Source organism: Meriones unguiculatus, chromosome 8 (genome assembly GCF_030254825.1).
Source record: "Meriones unguiculatus strain TT.TT164.6M chromosome 8, Bangor_MerUng_6.1, whole genome shotgun sequence".
Classification (NCBI taxonomy): domain Eukaryota; kingdom Metazoa; phylum Chordata; class Mammalia; order Rodentia; family Muridae; genus Meriones; species Meriones unguiculatus.
In genome coordinates, this window is record NC_083356.1 from 93,568,567 (window position 1) to 93,592,369 (window position 23,803).

Here is a 23,803-nt window from a genome sequence, read left to right on the forward strand (position 1 = left end):
CCGAGGTAAAAGGATACTTGATGGTCCCCCACGTATTAGGACAGAGGAGGAAGATTGTCCACCCTCAGGAAGCTGGGAACTTTGCCTTTTGTTTGGCCAGTGTTTTGAGGAAGCACTTTGGCCTTTCCTGTCAGCAGTGCACTTCATATTTCACACCCAGGATCTGACACAAACCAGCAAGGAGGGTTTCAGTAACCGAGGACAAAGCTGATGGAAAACAATTCAGATTCAGAAACCTGACTGTAAAAGAAGGATTGTAACGTATTAAAAGTTAGACGGGAGCAAAGCGTGTAGGGAAACAGGCTGCTGCCTTACATCTCAGAGCTCCTGTGTAGTTCTTGACACTTTTCACGGGTTGGCAGTGTCTACACACAACGGCTACTGCTTTGGCCTAAGAAGAACAAGGGTGACATCGAAATTCTTTTTTATATTTTGAGACAGGGTCTCTCTACATAGCCTTGGCTGTTCTAGAACTCACTCTATAACCAGGCTGGCCTGAATCCACGTAAATCCGCCTGCTTCTGCTTTTTGTGTGCTGGTATTAAAGGCGGGTGCCAATATGACCGGAAGAAGAGAGGCTTCCTTGACTGGGAATCTAATCCAGGATGCAGCAAACCACTAGGCCACCAGGCAGAGTTCTAAAATCTTGTGTGTGTGTGTGTGTGTGTGTGTGTGTGTGTGTGTGTGTGTTGCTACATGTGTGTGAGTGCCCACAGAGGCCAAAGAGGACATCAGATCCCCTGGAACTGGAGTTGAGGTGGCTGTGAGCCCCCTGATGCAGAGGCTGGGAATTGAATTCAGGGGCCTCTGGAAGAGCAGGGAATGCTTTTGAGCACCCTTGCATTTCTCCAGTCCCCAATGGTTACTCTTTTCAGCATACTCAGGGCAGATTGGTGTCATTTGACCAGAGAATTACTTTGATTTAGTTAATGAATGTTTGAAAGACATAAAAGTCACTGTGGGGAATTGATTTTTGCCAAAAACTGCAAGTTAGTCTTTAACTCTGATTGCCAGTGGAAAGCTCTCTGTAGTAGCTCTAAGAAAGGACTTACATAGTGGCTGTGTGAATGTTCTTAGGTAGTGGCTCTCAGAATGTACTTATATAGTGGCTCTGTAAATGTATTTTGCTATTGGTAGAGACCTGGGGTCAGCAGACTGGTAGGGAAGGGACTAGTCTGTTTGTGGACTCCTGGCTCTGAAAGTACAGAGTCTGTGGAGAGCCGGCTTTGTTCAGCTGACATGCACTTGTTTGTCTGCATATTTATGGTAGTATTATGTTGGGGGCCAGTAGGGTCCATAGGTGACAGAATGGAATTGCTGAAGAAAGTGGAACACAGTACTACCCAACAACAACAAAAACCTTCTTGTGTGTGTGTGTGTGTGTGTGTATGTGTGTGTGTGTGGGGGGTGGGTTCATTTTATAAACAGAAAGTAAAAGGAACAACACCCGCAGTTCTGCAGGGAAGCACCGTTTGCCTGCCCTGCCTGCTCACTACTCCTGTTACTTTATGCTTGGCTGATCCCGGCCATGGGAATTTGAAGGTTGGGTCTCTCAGAAAAAAACACTTAACTAAAAATACTAAAAGGAAGTAGGAGAGTCACTCAGGATACTTTGAGTTCATTTACTCCCATTAGTTCCTTCAAAGTAACACACACAGCAAGCGTGGTAGGGCACACCTTTAATCCAAGCTCTCAGGAAGCAGTGACAGGTGGATCTCTGAGTTTGAGGCCAGCCTGGTCTACAGAGTAAGTTCCAGGACAGCCAGGACTACAGGGAGAAACCCTGTCTCATCTCCCCCTTTCCCACCAAAACAGGCACATCTTATCTTCATTTTATTGTGTTACAATTTTCTATAGGTCACATGATAAGCCAGGAATGTAAAAACAGCTAAGATTATCATGTTACCTCCGAAATGAGGTAATAAGACACACATACACATGTGTATATCCATATATATGCTTTTCTCCAGAATATGTATAAGGCTGTTTCTTAATATCTGTGGAGAACTGGTACCAAGACATCCCCTTAAGCCCCTAGAAGATACCAATATTTGTGAATATCCATGACATATAAATACAATGGTAGTTGTAGATAGACTATATACATCTTTCTGTGTAATTAAGTCATCTCCAGATTATTTATACCGAATGTAAGTGTATTACAAATACTATATGGTTAGCGAGAATACTATGTGCGTTGTACAGATGCTAACTGCATACACTCAATTATATAATCACAGGTAGAAGACTAGAGGTAAACATGCTCCAACAGAGAGTGCCAAAGCTGTGAGATGCGGGAGACTACCTAGGGACTCGGAGCCGTGACTGGTGCCAAGTGAAGCCTGCTCTTCGGAATACTTGGCTTCCCAATCTAAGTATTATGTTAATTTTAGCTTCTGCTACTGCCAGATCTCGATAGAGGATGTGGTCTCATCTCCTCCAAACTCTGTCCCTGCAAGATTTTCTTCTTGGTGGTGCAGATCTTGAATCTCAGCACTGCTAGGCAGAGCCAGGTAGATCTCTAAGATTTTGAAGATGGCCTGGTCTACCTAACTACTTCCAGGCCAGCCAGGGCTACATAGTGAGGTCCCGTCTCAAAAGCAAACAAAAAACCGGACAGGTAAATTCAGGTGCATGATCTAAGACACCTCTGTGTACATTACTGAAAACAGGGCAAGTGCCCCTGTTTTGGAAAGCAAGAATCCATCCTGTACACCAGCAGAGGGATTTGGCACCTTTGTAAACACAGAGGGCCTGTGTGATGACTGTGCCTTGTTATATATCAACAGAGTGAAGGGTGTGTGTGTGGGGGGGCATTTGTTTTCTGTAACTTTAGTAGGTTGGGATGAGTGAATGGTATTTTAAAATAGAACTGAGAGTTAAGAGAGAACTTTTATTCTCTGGAAACTTGGGAAACTATATTTCCTGTGCAGCCTGGTTAGAGAAAGGCTGCCAACTGGCAAAGCGCTGGTGAGATGTAAATTCTAGAAGATGGGCATGCAGTCCATCCTCTTGAGCATATTGTGCTTTGCAGCTAAAGCGCTGTGAAGGTTCCAGAAAAAAGGAGCCTGAGTGAGTTAAGGGGTAAGAATTTGTGCTGCGTTGCCTTAAGGATGGTTAAGCATTCTTAGATTTGGGGCATCCCCATTCTGTTGTGGTTAATTTAATTGTAGGACTAACGATGTTTATTTTAATCAGCCCTACAATCATTACAGGCAGTATTATCTAACTCACTTTCACAATCAATAAAAGACACAGACAGCTGATAGATTTTAGAATAGCCTTATCTTACCTGAAGAAGGGCAGATATTAATCCTCTAAACTACCCTTACCTCCTAGCCCCATTCCAGGCCAATTGTTCTAATAATTTCTGTCTTTCATAATTCCATAAATTCTTGCTTATTCTCTCATCTGGGCCGCTTCCTTCATCCACAGCAGCCAAGTGCTTCTTCAAGCTAACTGGTGCTCTCTACCTCCTTCCTCCTTCTCTTCCTGGTTCTCTCTCTCCCATGATCATCTGTTCCCTAAGCCCTCAAACCTTAGCCATGCCCACTGCCCCACCTTTTAGTCAGCCAATCATGGATGATTGGGAGCATTCCTTCTCATCATATGATTACAGGAGCTAGGTCAACATTATAACAATACCCGCAGCAGGGTGCTAACCAGGGCACTCAAGTCAGCATTTGAAAACACAGTTGGCTCTTCCTCTATCACCTTTCTCTAGAGCCTGGGCTCCATGTCTTTATACGCCTTGGCTTGTGTTTTAGCAGGAAAGCTGAGTATTTGGGCCTTCTCCTATAATACAGTTCCTGGACTTCTCACATTCAGGACTCTTAGATAATAACAACCACGGCCACCCAAACTCTGAATCAAAGAAAGTGCTAGTGTGACAAAGGCCCTTCCTTTGGAAAGGCTTCTCTGGCTCTGTTACAGGCCCCTTAGGGTTTAGGACTGGTGGTGCTCTGTGTGTGTGTGTGTGTGTGTGTGTAAAATCTGGTATAGTCCAGGCTGGCCTAGACATTGCCATATATCTCCTGGTTTTCCTGCCTGCACCTCCCATTTACTTGGTTATAGGCATATGTCACCAGCCTGTGGTAGGACGGGAATTTTTTTAACATGTTCATCTTTTAAACCATTTTATTTGGACATCATCTCATGTAGCCAAGGTTAGCCTTGAATTTGCTGTATAGACGGAGTTGGTCTTAAACTTCAGTCCCCCTGCCACCCTGCCTTTCAAGTGCTGGGATCACATACGGTAGCCGCCGCACAGCCTCCCAGTTGCTTCTAATCCGTCTGCTGAGTCCGTATGTCTCTCCTTGCACATGCCTGGTTCACTATTGTGATTCTAGCAGGGGTCTCTTCAGTACCACAAGCCTAGAGTCCGTCTGATCCACATAGATACATTACGTGTTTTTTTGGTTGTTAGTATATGAAGTTTTTCCTTTGTTAACAGGGGATAGTTGTTGCTTTTGGCTCTCCTGATTCTGGTTTCTGAAGACCTGAGTTGTTCAGTGTTGCGTAAGACCCACTTCCTGCTGTACTTCAACATCATTGTGCCTTACTCTCATGATCCCCAGCCTGGAGGAAGCCAATCTGTCTTTCGTTTGCACAGTGGGGAGACAGAATGTTGACATCCAGAGTAATACTGGGTTTATATTCTCAGAACTCAGCCGATGTTAGGAAAGCAGAACAGCGAAGGAGACAGCACTGACATCAGAGCAGGACAGCCTGGGTGGGGGAATCCCAGAAGAGAACATGTTGTTATAGGCAACACCCAGAGGAAAATGGACAAACCGTGATAAGACTTGGTAGGGATTTCTGGGCCACCAAGAAAGCACCCAGTTGTCTTCGCAAACTCCTTCGTATGCATCCCGACTCTGTAGCGTGCAGTAGAACCCCAACAATGCCCTAAAATGGTGATCAGAACTCAGAGGTCTACAGGGGTAAAGGGAGTCCTTTAAACTAGCAAAATGTGCTTGGATTTGAGACAAAAGGGATTAGTGGGGTCTTGGCAAGCCAGAGAAAAAATTCCGAGTCAGGCGCCACTCAGCTTTGGCCCATGCTGGCAGGCAGGCTGGCCTGGTGAGACTTCCAGGTTTGCATGATCAGATGAAAATTTGGATTTTTATATGAAATCTTCCACATTTCTCAAGACATTTGACAGTTTTAAATGCTTTATGGCCGATTTAAAACAACTTATGTTGCTGTGTGATCAAACCACACAGAGGCCCGAAGTTAGGAAACGGAGCTTAGAGCTACCTACTTTGCTTTAAGGACTGTCCTTTTCTGAGACCTTTGTCCTCATTGTATTGTGACATATTGGTTTTATCAAGTGACTTGGTAGTGGTGTCAGCCTTTCCCTGCACTAAAGAATGATTGTCCTGAAAGATGACTCAGAAAATACATTTCTGATTTTTCTAAAGACATGTCTTGGAGGTGAAAGGTTTGATTCTTCATGAACTTCTATTTCTAGTGGGTTTGGCTGAGGAAAGGAGAACCAAGGTCCCATCCACTTCGCAAGTTTGTCTTCATTTTGCTGGTAGAGCAGAGCTTGTCCTGATGCTTGAGAATCAAAACCCCCCAGGCTGTCCTGGGTTAAGTGAGAGTTTAGGAAGGAGTATTTGTTCCCAGCATTAGCCAGTAAGAGATTCTGCTTCATGCTAGTTTTTTTCTTCAGATTTTGAGGCCTTTCTTGTTCCTCGTTCCTATAGAAGGAGCCCTGTGAGTCTTGGGAATACATCTACTGTACTGTCTCCCTGGCAGACCTCTGTGTCCCCCTAGGATGCAGACACTGACAACAAGATACCATGTATAGTTTAAATGTCATCCAAATGTTCTACTTGATTTCAGTTTTATAAGTTATAGTTGGCTGAATGGAAACTAGTAACAGACTGTATTGTAGCAAGTATGGGAGGGAAAGTAGTTTTCATTGTTTGGTCTCACAATGTACAAGTAGGTCCAAGCAGATTTTAAACCAGCAAAGGCAAGAAAGTACACAAACCCCCTTCCCCTGTGTCTCACTAATCTGTGGAGGTTTTCTGGTTGAGACAAGTGGTTGCATTATCTCTGTGTAGGGAAAGGTGGCGGCAGTGAGGGTTTTATTTGAAGTAGTTGCTTATCTGATTCTCTTCCTACTCTGACATAGGAATGATGTTTCTTCCTCAAGAGTGCTCATTGGAAATCACATGGGAAATCTTAACAGATAATTGGATAGCTCCTAATAATTGGATCCAGACACAGTGCTTTGCCATACATAGTGTGTAACTTTTTCATCAATGGCCCTGGGATTAGAATACAGTAGGGAGAAAACAAGGATAAACATGATTAATGCTCTTGAAATACCATCACATTTGAAGCACAATTCTTTGCAAACTGAGTCAGAGGGATTTTATTGTATTTCTGTTCTGTATATATTACAGAAACTCAGAACAAAATTATGTTGTTGTTTTTTTTTCCTCCCATTGAGGCAGATTTGTACTATGTAGCTCTGGCTGACCTTGCTATATAGACCAGGCTGGCCTTGAACTCAGATGGATCTGCCTGGAGTCCTGGGATTAAAGATACGTGGCACCATGTTCCTCAAGTGCTGATTCTTTGGGAATCTGTATTAAACTAAATAAAATCAACTCCCCCACCCCCCTTAAAATATTTTCTTATTTTAAATGTCCTCTTTTTCTCATGAAACAGGAGAGAATTTGTGTGTAAAATATATATCACATCTTTTACTTCTAGAGAAAGGAATAGCAGAAAGTAGGTATGAAGAATCAGAAAATACAGTGCCGCTGAATAGGAAGTAAGGCTGTATAAAGAAGGACAGTGACAACTGAACAGAACTGATAGAATCAGGGAAATGTTCCAGATGTAGGTATTTTAAAGTGATCTATGCCCAATGAGACTTTAGAACTCTTACTTGGTCAACGGTTGTTGCAGCTTATTAAACACTTAGTGGCAGCGTGTGTTTCTCTAAGTTGTCCAGCCTGACTCATGAATAGTATAGGCATTGGGATTTGCTGATTCATTGCCCGAGCCTGGTGGACAGAGGTCACAGGATAGACGGAAAGGTTATACACATGTTAGTGGTCCCTTGGTTCCAACTGTGTGTGAAGGTTTGGTCTTGAGCTTTGAAAAGTGACGCTCAGTTTTATGCTTGTTTGTTTTTTTTTGTTTGTTTTTTTTGTGTTTTTTTTTTTTTTTTTTTTTTTTTTTTTTGCGGGCTCCAAACAGATGATCTCACCTTGATTTTGGTGAGCATGTACGTTAGAGTGGATGTGTACTTAACCATTCAAGTTGGTTACCACTGAGTATAGCCAAGGCAGGGTTAATAATGTGGCAGGACAATAGGAGCTCAGAGTAATGATATATGCTCTGTCAGATGGTTTGGAACAGGGTAATGTGTCACTGAAGATCTTCATCTACTGTGGTCCAGAGAAGCCCAAAGGTTGCACACCCGTGGTGATACACTGTTACAAGAGTCCAGATTAATCTGCCACGGCAAATGGTTGCTGAGTGCTATGTAACATGCTATTTACATAGAACCTCTGGAGGAATTTCATATTTCAGATAAATTGTACTTATCTAGTTGAAATATGTTTGTGGTCATTTTTCTTAAGCCAGCCTCATCCAAATGTTAACAGTTTTCTTTGTGGCTTTATTTTAGAATAATTCTAGGAGACAATAATACAGAGCGTGATGGAGAAAAAGGTGGTGGTTTTCATCTAGGCTAGTGTCTCACACCTCTTCAGGTTACAGGACCTTTAATAGCTAAGTAATTATTTTGCAGTTGCCTCAAGGCAAGAAGAACAACCTATCTGTTTCACTTCCTCTAAATACTTATGTCCAAACTGTAAGTATTTATTTAAGGAAGCTTGTTTTTTTTTTTTGGGGGGGGTTGGCATGACCTAATAACTCAGTGGCCACTTGAAAAAATGCATATGAATTATGAGAAAAAACTTTTATTCTTTAAAACAATGCTTCTCAACCTGTGCATCTTCACCCCTTTAGTTTGGGGGGAAGGGGAGTGTTGATCAACCCTTTTACAGGGGTCACATATCAGATATCCTGCATGTCAGTTACATCGTTATTCATGTAGCAGCATTACAGTTATGAAGTAGCAACGAAAATAACTTTTTTGGAAGGGGTTACCACAACAGGAGGAAGTGTGTTAAAGGTTGCAGCATTAGGAAAGTTGACAGCCACTGCTTTAAAAGAATTCTGTCTGCCTCTGAGCGGTGTCCCTGTGACAGCACAGCTACAGCCTTCGATTCAGATTGTACTGATGACATGCTCAGCTCCGCTACGATTCTGACCTTTTCCTGTTACTTACCTTCTATTTGCAGCAGTTGCTGGCCTCTGTAAAGGCAAGACTATGGCCTTGATTAGACCCACTCCCTCACACTTGGTAGTGCTGCTTCCTAGGGCTCCTATCATAGGCTAGTAGTTTCCATGGAATCAGACAGATTTTTCCTTCATCTTTCAAAACCTTAAAAATCACCCCAGAGTTTGACATCACTGTAGTGCAGTAGGGTCTTTAGCACTCAGTTTTGGTATCATGATGCCCACATTTCTATTGCATCAGAGAAGCTCTCCAGAGCACCATGTCAAAGACCAGAGCTCAGTTCTCCCCTCCTCCTTCCTTTAATCGGGTTGTGCTGTATTCTGCATTCTAGTACTCAATAGATGAGGCTTAGTAAATACTGTGTCAACTCCAAGAAACACTGCTCATGTAATCGCCCACTTAGGTTTGAATTGTCAAAGATTCCCTTTGTAGTAACTAGCATCCTCATTATGCAGATAAGGGAACTAAAGTTAAAAAGGTTATTTACCAGTCATATGGCTGGTAGTTATCCTAGGATGTATTACAAATGTGGTATGTGTGTGCACGCATGAGTGCATTTTTGCGTGTGTTCTCTTTGACTTTGTGGTCTACTTACCATCTTCATTTCCTGCCATAGCCTCTCCTGTAGTCACTACATCCAGATCCGTGTATGTGTGCCATGACAAGTACTCTTCAGTGTTTCACAGTGATCCTGACTTTTGTCTTGCTTGTGTTTTTTGTTATCATTTGCAGATGATAATATTGAAGCTCAGAAATCTATTACTTTCCCTAATGACTCAAAAGTAATTAGAATTTGAGTTATGGTGTAAAGGATTCCAACTACCATACTTGTAAATATTTTACTGCTGTCTTTATAACCAGAAGACATTCTAAAGTCTTAGGGTCCTTCAGTCCTTAAAGCAAGATGAAGATATGTTAGCAGGCTTTGGGTGGATAAACTTCAATAAATCCTATTTACTTAGAAATCATGCATGGTATGTGTGGCACCTCACTATCAGATAATGTCCCTATTGCCCAACCATGAGAAATAACAGAGGATATATTGTGCCCACTATGTATAAACATATGCATAGAGGAGAGAGAGAGAGGATGAATGAGCTGCTTGTCAGTGCTTGCTGGCTCAGGAAGGACATAGTGACAGCACCAGGCCAGCAGACCCTGAGATCAGGACAGGGTAAAAGGGTCTGTTTCTAATGGCTTGGGTGGAAGGGGAGACGTAATTTGTTAGGTCATCTATGAAAATCTCTTTATTTTGTTGTTGGTTGTTATCTGCTAATGTCGACCTGTGGTTCGTTTGCACCTGGAGTTGAATTTCGCCTTTGAAGAGGACAAATCTGGGTCAGGGGCATACTTGAGTAACTCTTGGAATTCATCATTCAGTTGCTGGGGTCATTGGAATTAGGATAGATTGGTGTGTATGAGTTGGGTATGGCTTGGCTTTTGAATTAGAAGAGTCAGGTTGTTACAGAATGTAAAGATCTCAAGACCACTGTAGTATCATGGCATTTCTCCAGATACTCACAGCGCTCTTGGAGAAGCATAACACTGCTTTGTAGGAAACTGAAGAGTGTTTGCCTCTGGAACATGTTGTGTGGGCGGACTGAGTTCAGCCACTGGAGTTGCCCCCATCCTTACTCTCATGTGGTTTACCCAGCTGAGAATACAGGGAATCAGTATAGTGAGAACTACCTGCCACACACACACCCCACACACAATAAATGCACACAATCCCTTTTCCATGTCCCAAATTAATTTTCTTCTTCCTCCTCCTCCTCCTCCTCCTCCTCCTTCTTCTTCTCCTCGTCCTCCTCCTCCTCCTTCTGTTCCTTCTGTTCCTCCTCCTCCTCCTTCTGTTCCTTCTGTTCCTCCTCCTCCTCCTCCTCCTCCTTCTCCTCCTTCTCCTCCTTCTCCTCCTCCCGCTCCTTCTCCTCCTCCTCCTTCCTTCCCCCCACCCCCTCCTCCTTCTTCACATCTGGGATCTATTTTATCAGTCTCCCTGAGCACTGCCATTACTGCTCTGTTTTTGTTTTTGTTTGTTTGTTTTGTTTTTTTGGCTTTTTAAATTGATGTTTTTCTTTTTCCTTTTTTTTTTTTTTTTTTTTTAGAATAATGGTTATTGTATTACCTCATTTATTTTAAACAAACTGGTAGGTTTTCTAGCAGCTGTCTTCAAATCCTTCTAAAAGAGGCTTGGCAAAGCTGTCCAAAGGCGCCTTATGTTGATCAGTGTTGGGGTCCCGGTCAGGTCAGGCAGAAGAGATAATCTATTGCATCCAGGCTGCACTATCCTGAAGTGTTCTCCCTACTGAAGGCCTAGAACTCACTGTGTAGACAAGTTTGGCCTGTAGCTCACAGAGATACACCTGCCTTTCTTTCTGAATTCGGACACATTCTTCTGTTTTTATGGCATTTTATGGAGTTTAGCACTTTCTTGGGGTGCCCACCAGACAAAGCCACTCAAACACAACTGAAGGTCTTCATTGCTGCCAGCTGGGACTACATTTAAGCAGTCAGGACCCAAATGTAGCACAGTGCTATTAGAGTGATGGGTTTGAAAGGCAAAACCTACTTCCTGGTGTCTCACTCTGCAGCTGCCAGGGGACGTTTGCACAAGCAGGTGGTTTAACTGAAACCAAGATAAGTTAGCTGGGCATCTTGACCTCCAGTTCCTGGAATAGAGTTGGGTAATTTTCCATGGGGTTTCTCATCAAGGAGATCAAATTCTAGTCAAACATAAATGGCCTCAGCAAGAATACAAGGTGGAGGACATGCTGTACTGGCTTGCCTTGTCATAGCACTTAAAACAACACCAAAAAAACATTCCTTAAACACATATGGATATATTGATCATAAAAACAGCAGCAGTAGTAATAGACTGTTTTTGTTTTTTTTTTGTATACATGATTGTACACACAGATACAAAGGTTCACCTTATGGACTTTGCCACACGTGTGAAGGCTGAGTACTAACAATCTGCAGGGCAGTTTCCAGCTTCTCTTACTGGTGTAGTCTTAGAGATGTAGTGGATTCTTGAAATAATCTGTCAAGAGTGATGGATGCATGTCACAAGCTTCAGTGTTAGTATCTGCTCTAACTAAAAGCATGTTATCTCATAGCGTGCTTTCTTCTTGAGCTGCTAGCTTTATTTTTAGACCCTTTAGTAATTTAATCTTAGGACATCAAGTCCCCCAAGAGCCTCTATTTCCTACTGTAATTTAATGAAGTTCTGGATTTTATCAATTTGAGCTTATAAAGTGGTCACTGTGCCTCTGATTACTGGCAGGAAGGAGTGCATGGGAAAATCCTGGGACCTGAAATTGTGGGGTGAGGGAAGCCCTGCATTGGGAACCTAGAATGTCACCAGTGAGAATAACAAGCTGCAATGAACCGAGTGGTTTTGGTTTTTGTTTTAAAGCAGCTCAGTGTTATCTACAAATTAAGGACTAAATTAAGAGTCTCAGCAGGTCTCTGTTGTTTCTGGAAACTCCAGAAGGGAATCCTTGGTTTGCCTTTGTCAGTTTTGGGGAGTTGTCTCCAGTCCTTGTCTTTGGTCCCATTTCTCCATCTTTCTTCAAAGCAAATACTGCTTTTCTTGTGATGTCACTGACTTTTCCTACCCCTGAAGTCAGTGGTTCTCAACCTGTAGGTTGAGAAAAGACTATGTTTTAGGATTTTTTGTTTTGTTTTGTCTTACCATATAGCCCTGGCTGGCCCAGAACTGTCTGTGTGGACTCACAGTGATCTGTCTACCAGTGCCTCTGAGTGCTGGGATTAAAAGCACGCACTACCATACTTGGCTCAAATTTTTTGAACAGCACACAGGGAGACTCTAACAATCAAACAATACTATACCCCACACCCCATTAGTGATCCCTAGCAACCCACTGCCCCCGTCCCCCATGGTAGCTGTACTGGCTGGTTTTATGTCAACTTGACACAAGCTAGAGTCATCAGAGATGAAGGAGCCTCAGTTGAAAAAATGTGTCCATAGATCCAGCTATAAGACATTTTCTTAGTTAGTGATAAATAGGGGAGGGCCAAGCCCATGGTGGGTGGGCCCATCCCTGGACTGGTGGTCCTGGGTTTTATAAGAAGCTGAGGAACCAGGAGGAGCAAGCAAGTAAACAGCCTTTCTTCATGGCCAATGAATCAGCTCCTGCCTCTGGGTTCCTGCCGTGCTTGAGTTCCTACGCTGACTTTCTTCACTGATGAACTGTGATATGGAAGTGTAAGCTGAATAAAACCCTTTTCTCCCCAACTTGCTCTTTGGTCTAGGTGTTATTCTTTATGGCAAATAATATTCTTTGTGTGTATGTCATATTTTATAAGTCGTTTGCTTTTGGATCTTTGGGTTGTTTTATCATTTGTTTATTTTTTGTGAATATTACAAATATTTGTGACTTGTAAATATTAGTGTAATATTAGTTATATGTCTTTACAGATATTCGTTACCTGTTTGAATGGTTGTGTGTGAGGGGGTGGAATTTGGGGGTCTGTATATACCTTTTGTGTTGTTGAAACATATTGATATATATTCCAGGATGACCTCAAACCCATAATTAGCTTGCATTAGCCTCTTAAGTACTGGGGTCACAGGCATGTTCCCCTATTCTTGGCTGTGGATAACTTTTTGAAGAACGAGCATATTGTTTTCCACACTGGGTATGCCATTTGTGTTCTTAACAGTGATATAAGAGCGAGTATCCCAATTTATCCAAATCCTCTCCAGTGCCTTTATGAAAAGTTCTTCACTTTTATAGATGCTCATGATTATGTTGGTCCAATTCAAGTATTCTGTAAGCACCTCCCCATTTTAAGATTCTTCTTAAAAATTAAAATTTTTGACCATGTGAATCTGTGTGTGGGCCAAGTGAATGTGGTTTGGATCTCCTGGAGCTGCAGTTGGAGGTGGTTACAAGCCTTCTGATGTGAGTGCTGTCAACTGAACTGGAGTCCATTTGAAGAGCATATGCGCTCTGAGCATATGCACTCTGATGCACTGCTGAGACCTCACGCCTGCAATGAAATCTTCGTAGGTACATGTTCCCTGGTTCTTAGGTATCAGGGTGAGGAAGTATTGGGAGGCCCCACACTCTGTCTCCTTTTGGTGTTCCAGCCTCTAACAGTATTTGGGCTTTACTTGTTTGTCATGATCGAGCAGATATGCTTGTTTTTAAGACGAAAGCATGATTGTTCTCTCACGTCATAAGCCATGACCTCTGTTGAATATAGTCTTAAGCTGCTTTTCCTTTCATGGTTAAAAAGTATGAGACAATCCTTGACCATGCAAAAAGCTTGGGGACCAAAGCTCCTAAGCTTCCAAAAAGAGAAGCCGGACTGTTGAGGGGAGAGTGGGGCCAGGATTTCAGGGGGAGGAACAGGTGAAAATACCCCGCCGCTGATTATCAGGTGAGTGAGAGAGAGATCCTCACTTACCTGATAATGGTGTTATAATTGGTTGTTATGGAGTCTAGTTTATTTTATTATTAGTTTGAACTTGTCATATTCAGTTATCAAGACATTTTTATACTACATAATTGTGTGGCATAGGAAGTTGATATAATGTGGGAAAAAAAGTCTTACTCTGGTTTTTGATTTAGGTTTTTGTTTGTTTTCAAATTTGGGTCTCGTGTAGCCCTGACTGCCTTCAAACTTATTGTGAAGCTGAGGCTGGCCTTGAACTCCTGATCTTCCTACTCCTACTACTTAAATTTGATCTGTGCCCACAAGCACAGTGCCTGTGACTGTCTAGCCTTCTGCTGTCTAATGTTTGCCCTCGAAGGCATTTCATGCATCTCTTGTGTGGCCTTGTGTGCATGTGCAGACACAGTTCTGGCACAGCGGTTGTCAGACTTAAGATGAAGAGTTGTGTGAACCCCAGTGTGCCAAGGCATCGCATGAATGTCAGATCTGAGATCTGAAAGAAATGGACTGATATTTTCCATGATTCCCTGGGCCTCGGTGTTGACAAGAATCTGTATTTCAGTTGGTATGATGGCCAGAAGGGGGTTGTGTGGTTTTGGCATCTTTCGTGCATTGAATCACTTGAGCTGTTGAGACGAGGAACAAGGAGATGGACAGAGTCCAGGGAACCTGCCCTCAGCGACTGTAATCACAGCCGTGCCCTTCTGTTAAGACCAGCTCTCCCACTCAGTTTCGCCCATGATTTCCAATGCACGATTCACTTTTGTCAGTACAGTTGGCCTTCTGCACACTAGATCCTGCATCAAAGCTCTTCTCTCCCTCAGCTGGTAATGAGTATGTGCATGGACCTGGTGAGTTCCTCTGGTCATCTGGAAAGGTCAGCAGGGCTAGGAGGACACAAGCTTCTCTTTCCAGCTCTGTACTTTTTTGTTTTATTTTGAGACAGGCTCTCTCTCTCTGGGTAGCCCTGGTCTAGAACTCACTTTGTAGCTTAGGTTAACATAATGATCTCCTTGGTCATCCTTTCAAATGAATGGATTATGGACATGTGACTGTGATAAAAGGTTAGTATGTATTTCATTTGATACAGAAAGCAAGCTTTCTAAGAGCAGATTGCACCTAAGATCAGGACGGGAGGTCAGAGGTGTGTCTCATCCCCTATAAAGGATAGTTTTCTAGTCAGGTTTTATTTTATAGATGGAACCAGATTACGGAGAGACTTATTTCTACCCCTGTGGGCTTCACAGGCTACTGGGAATGACATCAATACCCTCAATGATTAAATAAAGTAACAGTAACAATGAAAAATGTCTGGCTGTGGTGATTTGCTTAGAAGAGCTATTTGGCTGGCTGGCTACCTGCCTGAGCCATACATCAGGAAAGAAGCTGAATATCTTGTCAGTATCCTCCGTTAGGGAGATGTTACCATGACAGATATCAGGTAGTCATGAATACAGGTCGTGGAAAGTGGACACCTTCTCAGTTGAACAGAGTACCAAGTCATGTGCCGAGCTGGCGTCCAAACCCCTGCTGCCCTCATCCATCGCAGTTTCGGTGTGAGCACTGGAGAATTGGTGCCTTACTGCCTGATCTCCCAGTAATAGCGCAGGGGAAAAGAACAAGGTGGAAAGAGTAAGAGGAGGTTTCACTGTCCATTGTGTTCTGAGGACTTCTGCGGAGGCTTTGTTTTTCTGTGTATTCATTTCCTCAGCTGTGGCTTCCCTCTGCTACAGAGTAACTTACAAATTTTGTGGTTTGGAGTCCACACTTACTGATCTTAAACTTCCCATCTCTTTCCTCCTGTTTTTTTTTCTGTGTGTGCCGCCACTCTTATCTTCTCCTATATTCTTGCTTTGTTCATATCTTTGCCTTTGGCTATATTAAGAATAGTATGAATGATCTCTGACATCTTATAGCGCCTATGTGTTTTACTGCTACATTGAATGCATTATCACCTGGCTTACTTTTTTTTTTTTTCTTCTCTGTGTTATCGCCACCCCATTATTATCCTCATGGCCACACTGTAAACACCTCCATTTCCCAAGAGGGGAAACTGAGATTTAGTGTAAGTAAATTACCCCAGGTCACACTATCAAAGAGTGGTAGAGTCATGCTTAACACCTGCAGAGTCTAATTAATAATAACCATTTTGGGATAATTAATACCCCCCTACATACCAGGCCCTAGTCCTTCTCTGAAGTTGTACTATTTCAAGGTGCTCTGGCTGCATGAGTGCATTTATTTCCTCCACCCTGTCCATTGCGATTTCCACACATTTCCTTCTGCACTCCAATTTTTGCTTATTAAGTTTTGGGTGATTTGCCATTTGTCTATGTCTTATTGTCTGTGTCCAACCCGGTCACTATTTTTGTTCTTCTGGTTTATATTTTTCTAAGTTCTTGGGACCTTTGGTAAAAAGTTACTATTTTTTCTGAAAATGTTACTTACCTAAATTATACTATGCATTTGGACCTTTTGCATGCTTATGATGGCTGTAAAAGTAGCAAGTTGCTTAGTTTAGAGAAATCACAGTTGAGAAGCATCATAGCTTCAATGTCTTGGGAAGAAAGTGGTCAGACCATTTTGAGATACTGGCTTGCCACCTGATTCACTAATGGAGGAGCCTGTTAAAGTTATTTTTATAAAACTGCTTCTCAGTTTCTTTCTTAACTTGGCTATCATTCAAATAATTGAGACTCTTTTATATTTATCTAATAATAAGCTTACAACACAATAACTGAGCAGTTATTGCTCTCTTCTTTACCCTCTAGGCTAATTGGGTTTCCTCCCAGCATACACCCCAGAGACTGCACTTTGTAGCTTTCTTGGTCCAGCTCCTCCCACTTGATGTCACCTGGACCTCACCCATGGCTGAATCCCATACTGCCTCCTCTAACTCCTCTTTCCCTGGCTGGCAGGAAGTCCAGTCCTTTTCTATTCCTTGCTCAGCAATTGGCTATAAGTTGCTTTATTGGTATATCAGGGGAAAATTGGGGAACAGTGTTTATATAACACTGAGACAGGAGATTCTCAGAACAAGGGTCAGAACCTGATATGGGGTGGGGTATGGAATCAGCATTGGAATTACACAGTAACCTTATGCTTACAGATAAAAGACATATAACCCTTGGCCTTGGAAATCACAATACCCGTTTTTTCAGGCTTATACAACAGACTAAGTTGGAGAATGCTTGGAATGAGCTTAAGTGCCCTAAATAATTAGAACAACAGTAAATGGTGCATCTTGCCCTGTTTTGACTCTTACCTTTGATTCTGTTTTGAATTACTAGATTTTTTAACTTTGGGCTGCTTATTTTATTTGCCTTTCTATTCAAATTGTGTGCATCGCCACCCTCCGCATAAGGATTAGGATCCTGCTAGGCTGGTTCTACATACTTACCCTTTCCCCATCTGCTTCCCGAAGTTCATTCTTGATACCTAAGCTCCAGGTTGCAGCCCATCACATTTTCTTCCCTTTTGTAGCAAGTATCCTATAATTTCGAGGCTAGAGAAATGGGGAGTTGTTTAGTGGGTACAGAGTTACCCCTTTAAAAGATGAAAGCTCTGAAGATTTGTTGCTCAGCAAGGTGACTTTAGTCACATGGCACATGGAAATGGCTAGGAGGGTAAACTTACTTTTTCAACCACAACTAAATTAACTATTTTTGTTTGTGGATAGTTATGTGGTGTGATATGCTGTGTGTGTGTTGTGTATATGTGTATGTATTTTTGAATGGGTATGATTACACATCAGACAGTGAATGTGTAGATCTGAGGTTGCCAATGGCTTTCTTTCTTTCTTTCTTTCTTTCTTTCTTTCTTTCTTTCTTTCTTTCTTTCCTTCCTTCCTTCCTTCCTTCCTTCCTTCCTTCCTTCCTTCCTTCTTTCTTTCTTTCTTTCTTTCTTTCTTTCTTTCATCTTAAATACTGAGACAGAATCTCTTTAAACTTGGAACTTGATGTTTGACTAATGTGGCTAGCTGCTCCTGGTCTCTCTTTCCTGAGTGCTGCGAATTACAAAGGGCTGCTCCATTCATATGATTTTGATGTGGGTTCTGGAGATATGAACTGTGGTCCTCTCATTTGTACACAGCAAGTAAGGGTTTATCTGACAAGCTCAGCTCCCTCTCAGTGCACTTTTGTTCCTTTGGTAATGACCACCACTCATTTGTGCTGCGGCTCTGGCCTCCTCCCCAGCCTCTCTGCTTCTATGTTTGCTACTCCTGTCATTTCTTCCTTCCTTCCTTCCTTCCTTCCTTCCTTCCTTCCTTCCTTCCTCCCTCCCTCCCTCCCTCCCTCCCTCCCTCCCTCCCTCCCTCCCTCCCTTCCTTCCTTCCTTCCTTATTGATGGTTCTTTTTTTTATTCCCTCTTTTAAAAGAATTACTTATTTTTTACTAATTACAATGTATTCACTTTGTATCCGAGCTGTAGACCCCTCCCTCATTCCTTCCCTGTCCCACCCTCCCTCCCTCTTCTCCCATGCCCCTATCATTTCTTTATGTCACACTTGTGGCAACTTTGCAGAACAACTTGCTCGTATTATTTTCTTGTTTTAAAAGTGTTTGTGCAATTGGAGAGGTGGCTCAGCAGTTAAGAGCACTGGCTACTCTTCCAGAGGTCCCAGGTTTCCTTCCCAGGACCCACATGGAGATTGGGTAACTGTAACTGCAAATGTAACTCCAGTCTCAGGGGATCTGATGCTCTCTTTTGTTCTCCTGGGCTCTACATGCATGCGTACAGACAAACATGTAGGCAGTTGTAGACTTCATGTTGCACTTTACATTTAAGTACAGTTACTGACCTCGAGTGGCATTTCTGCGAGTGGTGTGGCTTTGTCTCACCATCTTTTCTTTTCTCCTTCTCTCCTGGCCTCCTTCTGCCACCCTGCATACTTGCAGCTCTTTGGCTGTGCTACACATCACCTCATTTCTCTTTGCTCTGCTCAGCAGGTTTTGTCCACTCTACTTGTCTGACTCATGTTTAAGCTTCCATTATCAGCCAGGCGCAAGGCTGCATGTCTGTGATCCCAGCACTCTAGGAGGCAGAGACAGATGGATCTTTGTGAGTTCGAGGCCAGTCTGGTCTATAAAGTGAGTCCAGGACAGCTAAGGCCATGCAAAGAAATCCTGTCTCGAAAAGCCCCCTACCCCGCAAAAAAAAAAAAAAAAAAAAAAAAGCTTCTATTATTTATTTTCCCCAGAAGCTGTATTCTCATTCTTAATCCAAACTTCCTTCTGATAACTTCTGTAAAGACCTGCCAGAGTTGGGAAAGCTTTTGTCTCCCCACCATAATAAAAGACTTTCTAGGAACTTTTTATATTCAATTTCCCCCAGTACCACCCAGCATATTGCATACTGGGACGGTGCTTCATAAACATTCATCAAACAGTAGACTGCTTAATCGAAATAAAAGTTAGCTCACGAAGGAGCATCTTAGCTTTCTTTTTGTACCAACAAGGCCCCCACTGGTGATTGTTAACTGCTTACATGAGTGCTTATCAGAGGATTAGCACAGCTTTTAAGTAACTAGACATTTTATTTGATTTTATTTTATATTTACAAAATGAACTGGGTGGCACCATTGGAATAAATCCTGGGAATTTAATAGGGTTTGTTCCTATGAGTCTGTGCAGGCTTAAGCAAGTTAACCAAGTTCACTCAGGCCTGTTTCCCCATACAGCTGGGGAAAATCATATCAACCTCCATGCTTAGGCCTGGAAGATTGAGATTAGACATGCCTCATGCCTAATAAACTGCTTGGACCCTGTAGTTCAGGCATTTAAAAAAATTCCTTCCTATCTCTGGAGATTAATGAGGACTTGAGGGGAAAACTCATTTAACTTATCTTGCAATCTTGTACTGCAAGTAATCATACTCATGGGTACTTATCTGAGGGTCAGTAACAAATAAGCAACGAAGGGCTGTTTATTTAACAGTATATAAACTTGTGTCCCTCCACCAAAGAAAGATATATATGGAATTCTTTGCCATATCCCAGTGTTGGTTGTTTAACTTTTTTTTTTCTAACTGTACAGAGTCACAAAAGCAATTAGATACATTTTCATTCTGTTTTAGTAGTTTTCTAAGAAGCTGGGTCCCATGAAACTATTTCCCCCATTTTATATATTTCAATATTTACGAAGCTTTAGAAGTACCACCCAAAACTCTGTAGTCCTTGTTCTTCTAAATACATTGTCAGCATAGAAGTAATTAAAACATTGAAAGAGACAAACCCTTAAAAATTCTGAAGGCAGATCAGAATTTAAATCTGCTGGCTTAGGTTCAAATAAATGGATGGTAGATATATTTAAGGAGTATCAGTATGAATGTTAGGCTTAGTTTAAGGGGAAATGCTTGGGTCAAACCTTTCAAGTTGCCCGGAATGGTGGTGCATGCCTTTAGTCCCAGTACTTTGGGAAGCAGAGGCAGGTGAATTCCTGCGAGTTTGAGGTCAACCTAGTCTACCAAGAGAGTCCAGGACATCTAAGGCTACACAGAGAAACCCTGTCTCAAAAAAACAAAAGCAAAACAAAAAAACCCATCAGATCATTGCGTAGTGAGTCTCTGCCATTAAGTCACTATAGTTTGCCCACTCTTACTTTTGTTGACTTCGATTTACCCTGCTGCCCCAAGTACCAGACCAGGAGGAGTGGTCTAGTTGTAAGCCCAAACCTGACATGTCAAGACTTTTGCATCTGTCTTCCCAAGTTTTGGCTTCGTCAAGGAACTGCATTGTTTCAATAGGGATGACTCTAATGTTTTGTTGTTGGGATGGGGTGATCAGTAGACATAACACCTAAAGTGAGTACTTACTTCACGTGTTTAGAAGATGGGAACTTTGAGAGGGCACAGACAGATCTGACTTCCTTCTGGGCTCTCAGGCTTTGCCACCAAGTCCTGTTGCTAAGGGTCTTGATAATATGTATGAGAGATTGTTTGGAACATCAGGGTCATACACATGCCTATATCCAGGCAAGTCCATGTTCAACTCTGTGGAACATGTCTCGTGGTAGCAGCAGGGTTTGTGTGAGGCTGATGTCTAAATATCTTGTTGACCTTGGTGTCCGTTACCCGATACAAGCTCAGCTTCATACTCAAGCATAATTAAAGGTTGAATTAATTGGCTAATATTATCAAGTCTGGAAAGTATGCCATGTTTTCCCAGGGAGCACAGAAGAAATATTGTTATTTATTTATTTATTCATTTGCTTACTTACTTAATTTTACTTACTTATGTTTTTTTGAGGCAGGGTTTCTCTGTGTAGCCTTTTCTGTCCTGGACTCACTTTGTAGACCAGGCTGGCCTTGAACTCACAGAGATCCTCCTGCCTCTGCCTCCCAGAGTGCTGGGTTTGCAGGCATGTGCCACCACGCCCACCTATTACTGTTATTTATTTATCTGCCTTTTATTTAGTTTTCTCCTCACTTTTATGTGGGTTCTGGGGATGAACTCAGGTTGCTGGGCTTGTATAGAAAGTGTCTCTGCCTGTCATCTGGTGCAAACTTGACATTTTCTTTCAGTGATTCTGGCCATTGAATTTTCTTATGGTGTCTTCGTGTCTACACTGGAACCATGCTTTCTGAAAAGCCATGTCTGACCTCTTTATTGATTAAGAAAGGGAGGCTGACTGAAATGAATGGACAGTGCCACTTGTGCTGAAATGCATGTTTTAAACAAGTTGCTCCTTCATCCACTGAGTATGGAAATGAACAGTTCACTAATATAAATGAGTCAAACGGTGTGGGAATGACTTCTGCAGGTGAATCATATGCTAGGCATTAAAATGATGGACTGGAGGCATTGAAATATAAGTGGACCATAATGATTCCTACCTGTCCGGTGCTGTGGCCTATAACTGATCCTTTTACTCTTTGTTTTCACAGAATGCTATGAACCTACCTCCCGACAAAGCCAGGTTACTGAGGCAGTATGACAATGAGAAAAAATGGGAGCTGATCTGTGATCAGGTAAGAAACAGCCTTTTTTTTTTTTTTTTTTTTTAATGGAGAAAGCAATGATAGGGGAAATACTATGTTGCTCCTGTCTGAGCTGACCTTGTCTCTGGAGATGCATGGATTTCTCCATTCTGATCATTGGCTTCTGGGTTTCTTATCTGCAAAGGAAAGGTAGAAAATGACTAGTTTCTTTATTATTTGAAACATTTCATATTTGGGTTTCTGGGAAAGCTGGTTAAATAAACAACTCAAATGAAACATCTATGTAGTTTGTCTTTCATGCTACTTAAGTGGCATGGGTCTTCTTCTAGTTTAACTGGCTTTCTTGTAAACTGCCATATATTTATGTGAGAATGTAAATTGTCTATAAAGAAACATGAGTAGCTCGTAGCTTCCAGTTTTAACTAGTTCTCAGGTGTTACTAGTTTGTTTTTAACTCATCGTGACAAATCCACATCCTTCTGAGGGGTGTAAAAATAAGAAGTAAAAGTTTTTGTTGGCTTTTATTTTATCTTCAAATTTCTGCAGTCTGATCATAAGCATTGCTCTCAGGGCCTCCCTATAGGAAAGCCAGTGTATGAGCTACACATTTTGAATGAAAAAGTTTTCCCCCAAACCTAGAAATATCTCTTCCATTTTCCCTGTTCTGTTTTTAGCAATCAAATAAAGCATATTCATGTGATCCCATCCCCCCCTGGCTTCTTTGCTCCATTTTACACAGACAGACAGACAACACACACATATGTGCACACACACACACACACACACACACACGCATGACACTTCTCTGTGTTGATACATTTGCCAGTGACCATGTCTGTACTTATCCTTTGTACACGTTGACATGTTACTTTATGAATAGGAATGTAGCTTAATTGGTGTGCATGAGGCCTAGGATTTAATTCCAGTGGCTCAAGGTAGGGAAGACGTAGACAACACAAAGGTAGGCTGAATTACTAACCTGCCTTTCTTCCTGTAAAAAAATTAACATATATATTTTTTCTTTAATTTTTTTTGCTCATATATATTTCAGTATTTCTCCTTTCTCTTCCCTCACTCCAAATTCTCCAACTCACCCCCTCCTTGTTCCCTTTTAAATTCATGGCCTCTGGATAGGCACAAAGGTAGTAATACCAAATTTTTTTTTTTTTGGTCAATTCTAAGAGCAAAATGAAAGGTTTTTTTCTTTCTAAAATTGTTGCTAAACATACATGACTCTGTGTACTGTTACATCATTTCCTTTTCAACCCTTTTTACTCCCTGCAATTCTTCCCACCTCTCTCTCAAATTCATGACCTCATCTCCTTTAATTATTCTTATGTAATTTGATGGTTTGGAAATACCCCCTATGGATGCATATGTTTGAGTAGTTGGCCCCCAATCGGTGGAACAGTTTGGGAAGGATTAAGAAGTGTGGTCTTGCTGGAGAAGGTGTGTCATGGACAGGGCTTGGTTCTGAGGCTTCAAAAGCCTCCAGTCACCGCCCCTCCCCCAAGTTCATTCTGTGCTTCCTGTTTATGGGTTGCGATGTGAACTCTCAGATCCTGCTCTAGCTGCCTGCCACCTGCTACTTCCATTGCACCATCATGGACTATAACCCTTTAAAAATGTAAGCCCCAAATAAACTCTTCTATAGGTTGCCTTGGTCATGCTGTCTTACCACAGCAACAGAAAAATAGCTAATACATCATCATCATCATCATCATCATCATCATCATCCATCTATGTTTCCTGCTGAGTCCATTTACTGTTGCTAATGTTTGGGGTTAGATGACCTGTCAGAGTGCTCATCCTCAGAGGAAACTATTCTCCCTCTCTCAGTAATCATTAATCTCCCGAATCTCTTCTTCTAGTGTAGGGCCACTGTGAGGTTTTTCCCATCTAATTGGCATGGCAGCTGGTGGTGGTGTTCTGCAGGCCTTGCGTAGGTAATCATGTTGTCAAGATTTCGTTTGTAGTTTCCCTGTCACACGTAGAAGTCACTGCCTCAAACCCTGCAAGTCACGGGTTTGTGCTGTGATTTCTCAGGTGAGAGGGATGAGGGCGGGATAGATAGAGCACTTCTGGGTGGACAAGGAGCTAGGTTCA

General features: G+C 42.2%; 1 protein-coding gene across 7 annotated transcripts in view; it reads left to right on the forward strand.

The window, feature by feature from the left end:
• Fmnl2 (formin like 2) overlaps positions 1 to 23,803 on the forward strand; it is a 289,369-nt gene that overhangs the window by 144,566 nt on the left and 121,000 nt on the right. For all 7 annotated transcript variants that reach the window (XM_060390165.1, XM_060390164.1, XM_060390167.1 and 4 more), the window contains exon 2: positions 21,644 to 21,727. In XM_060390165.1, coding sequence (XP_060246148.1) covers positions 21,644 to 21,727 — 84 coding nt within the window. The remainder of the gene's footprint in view (positions 1 to 21,643; positions 21,728 to 23,803) is intronic.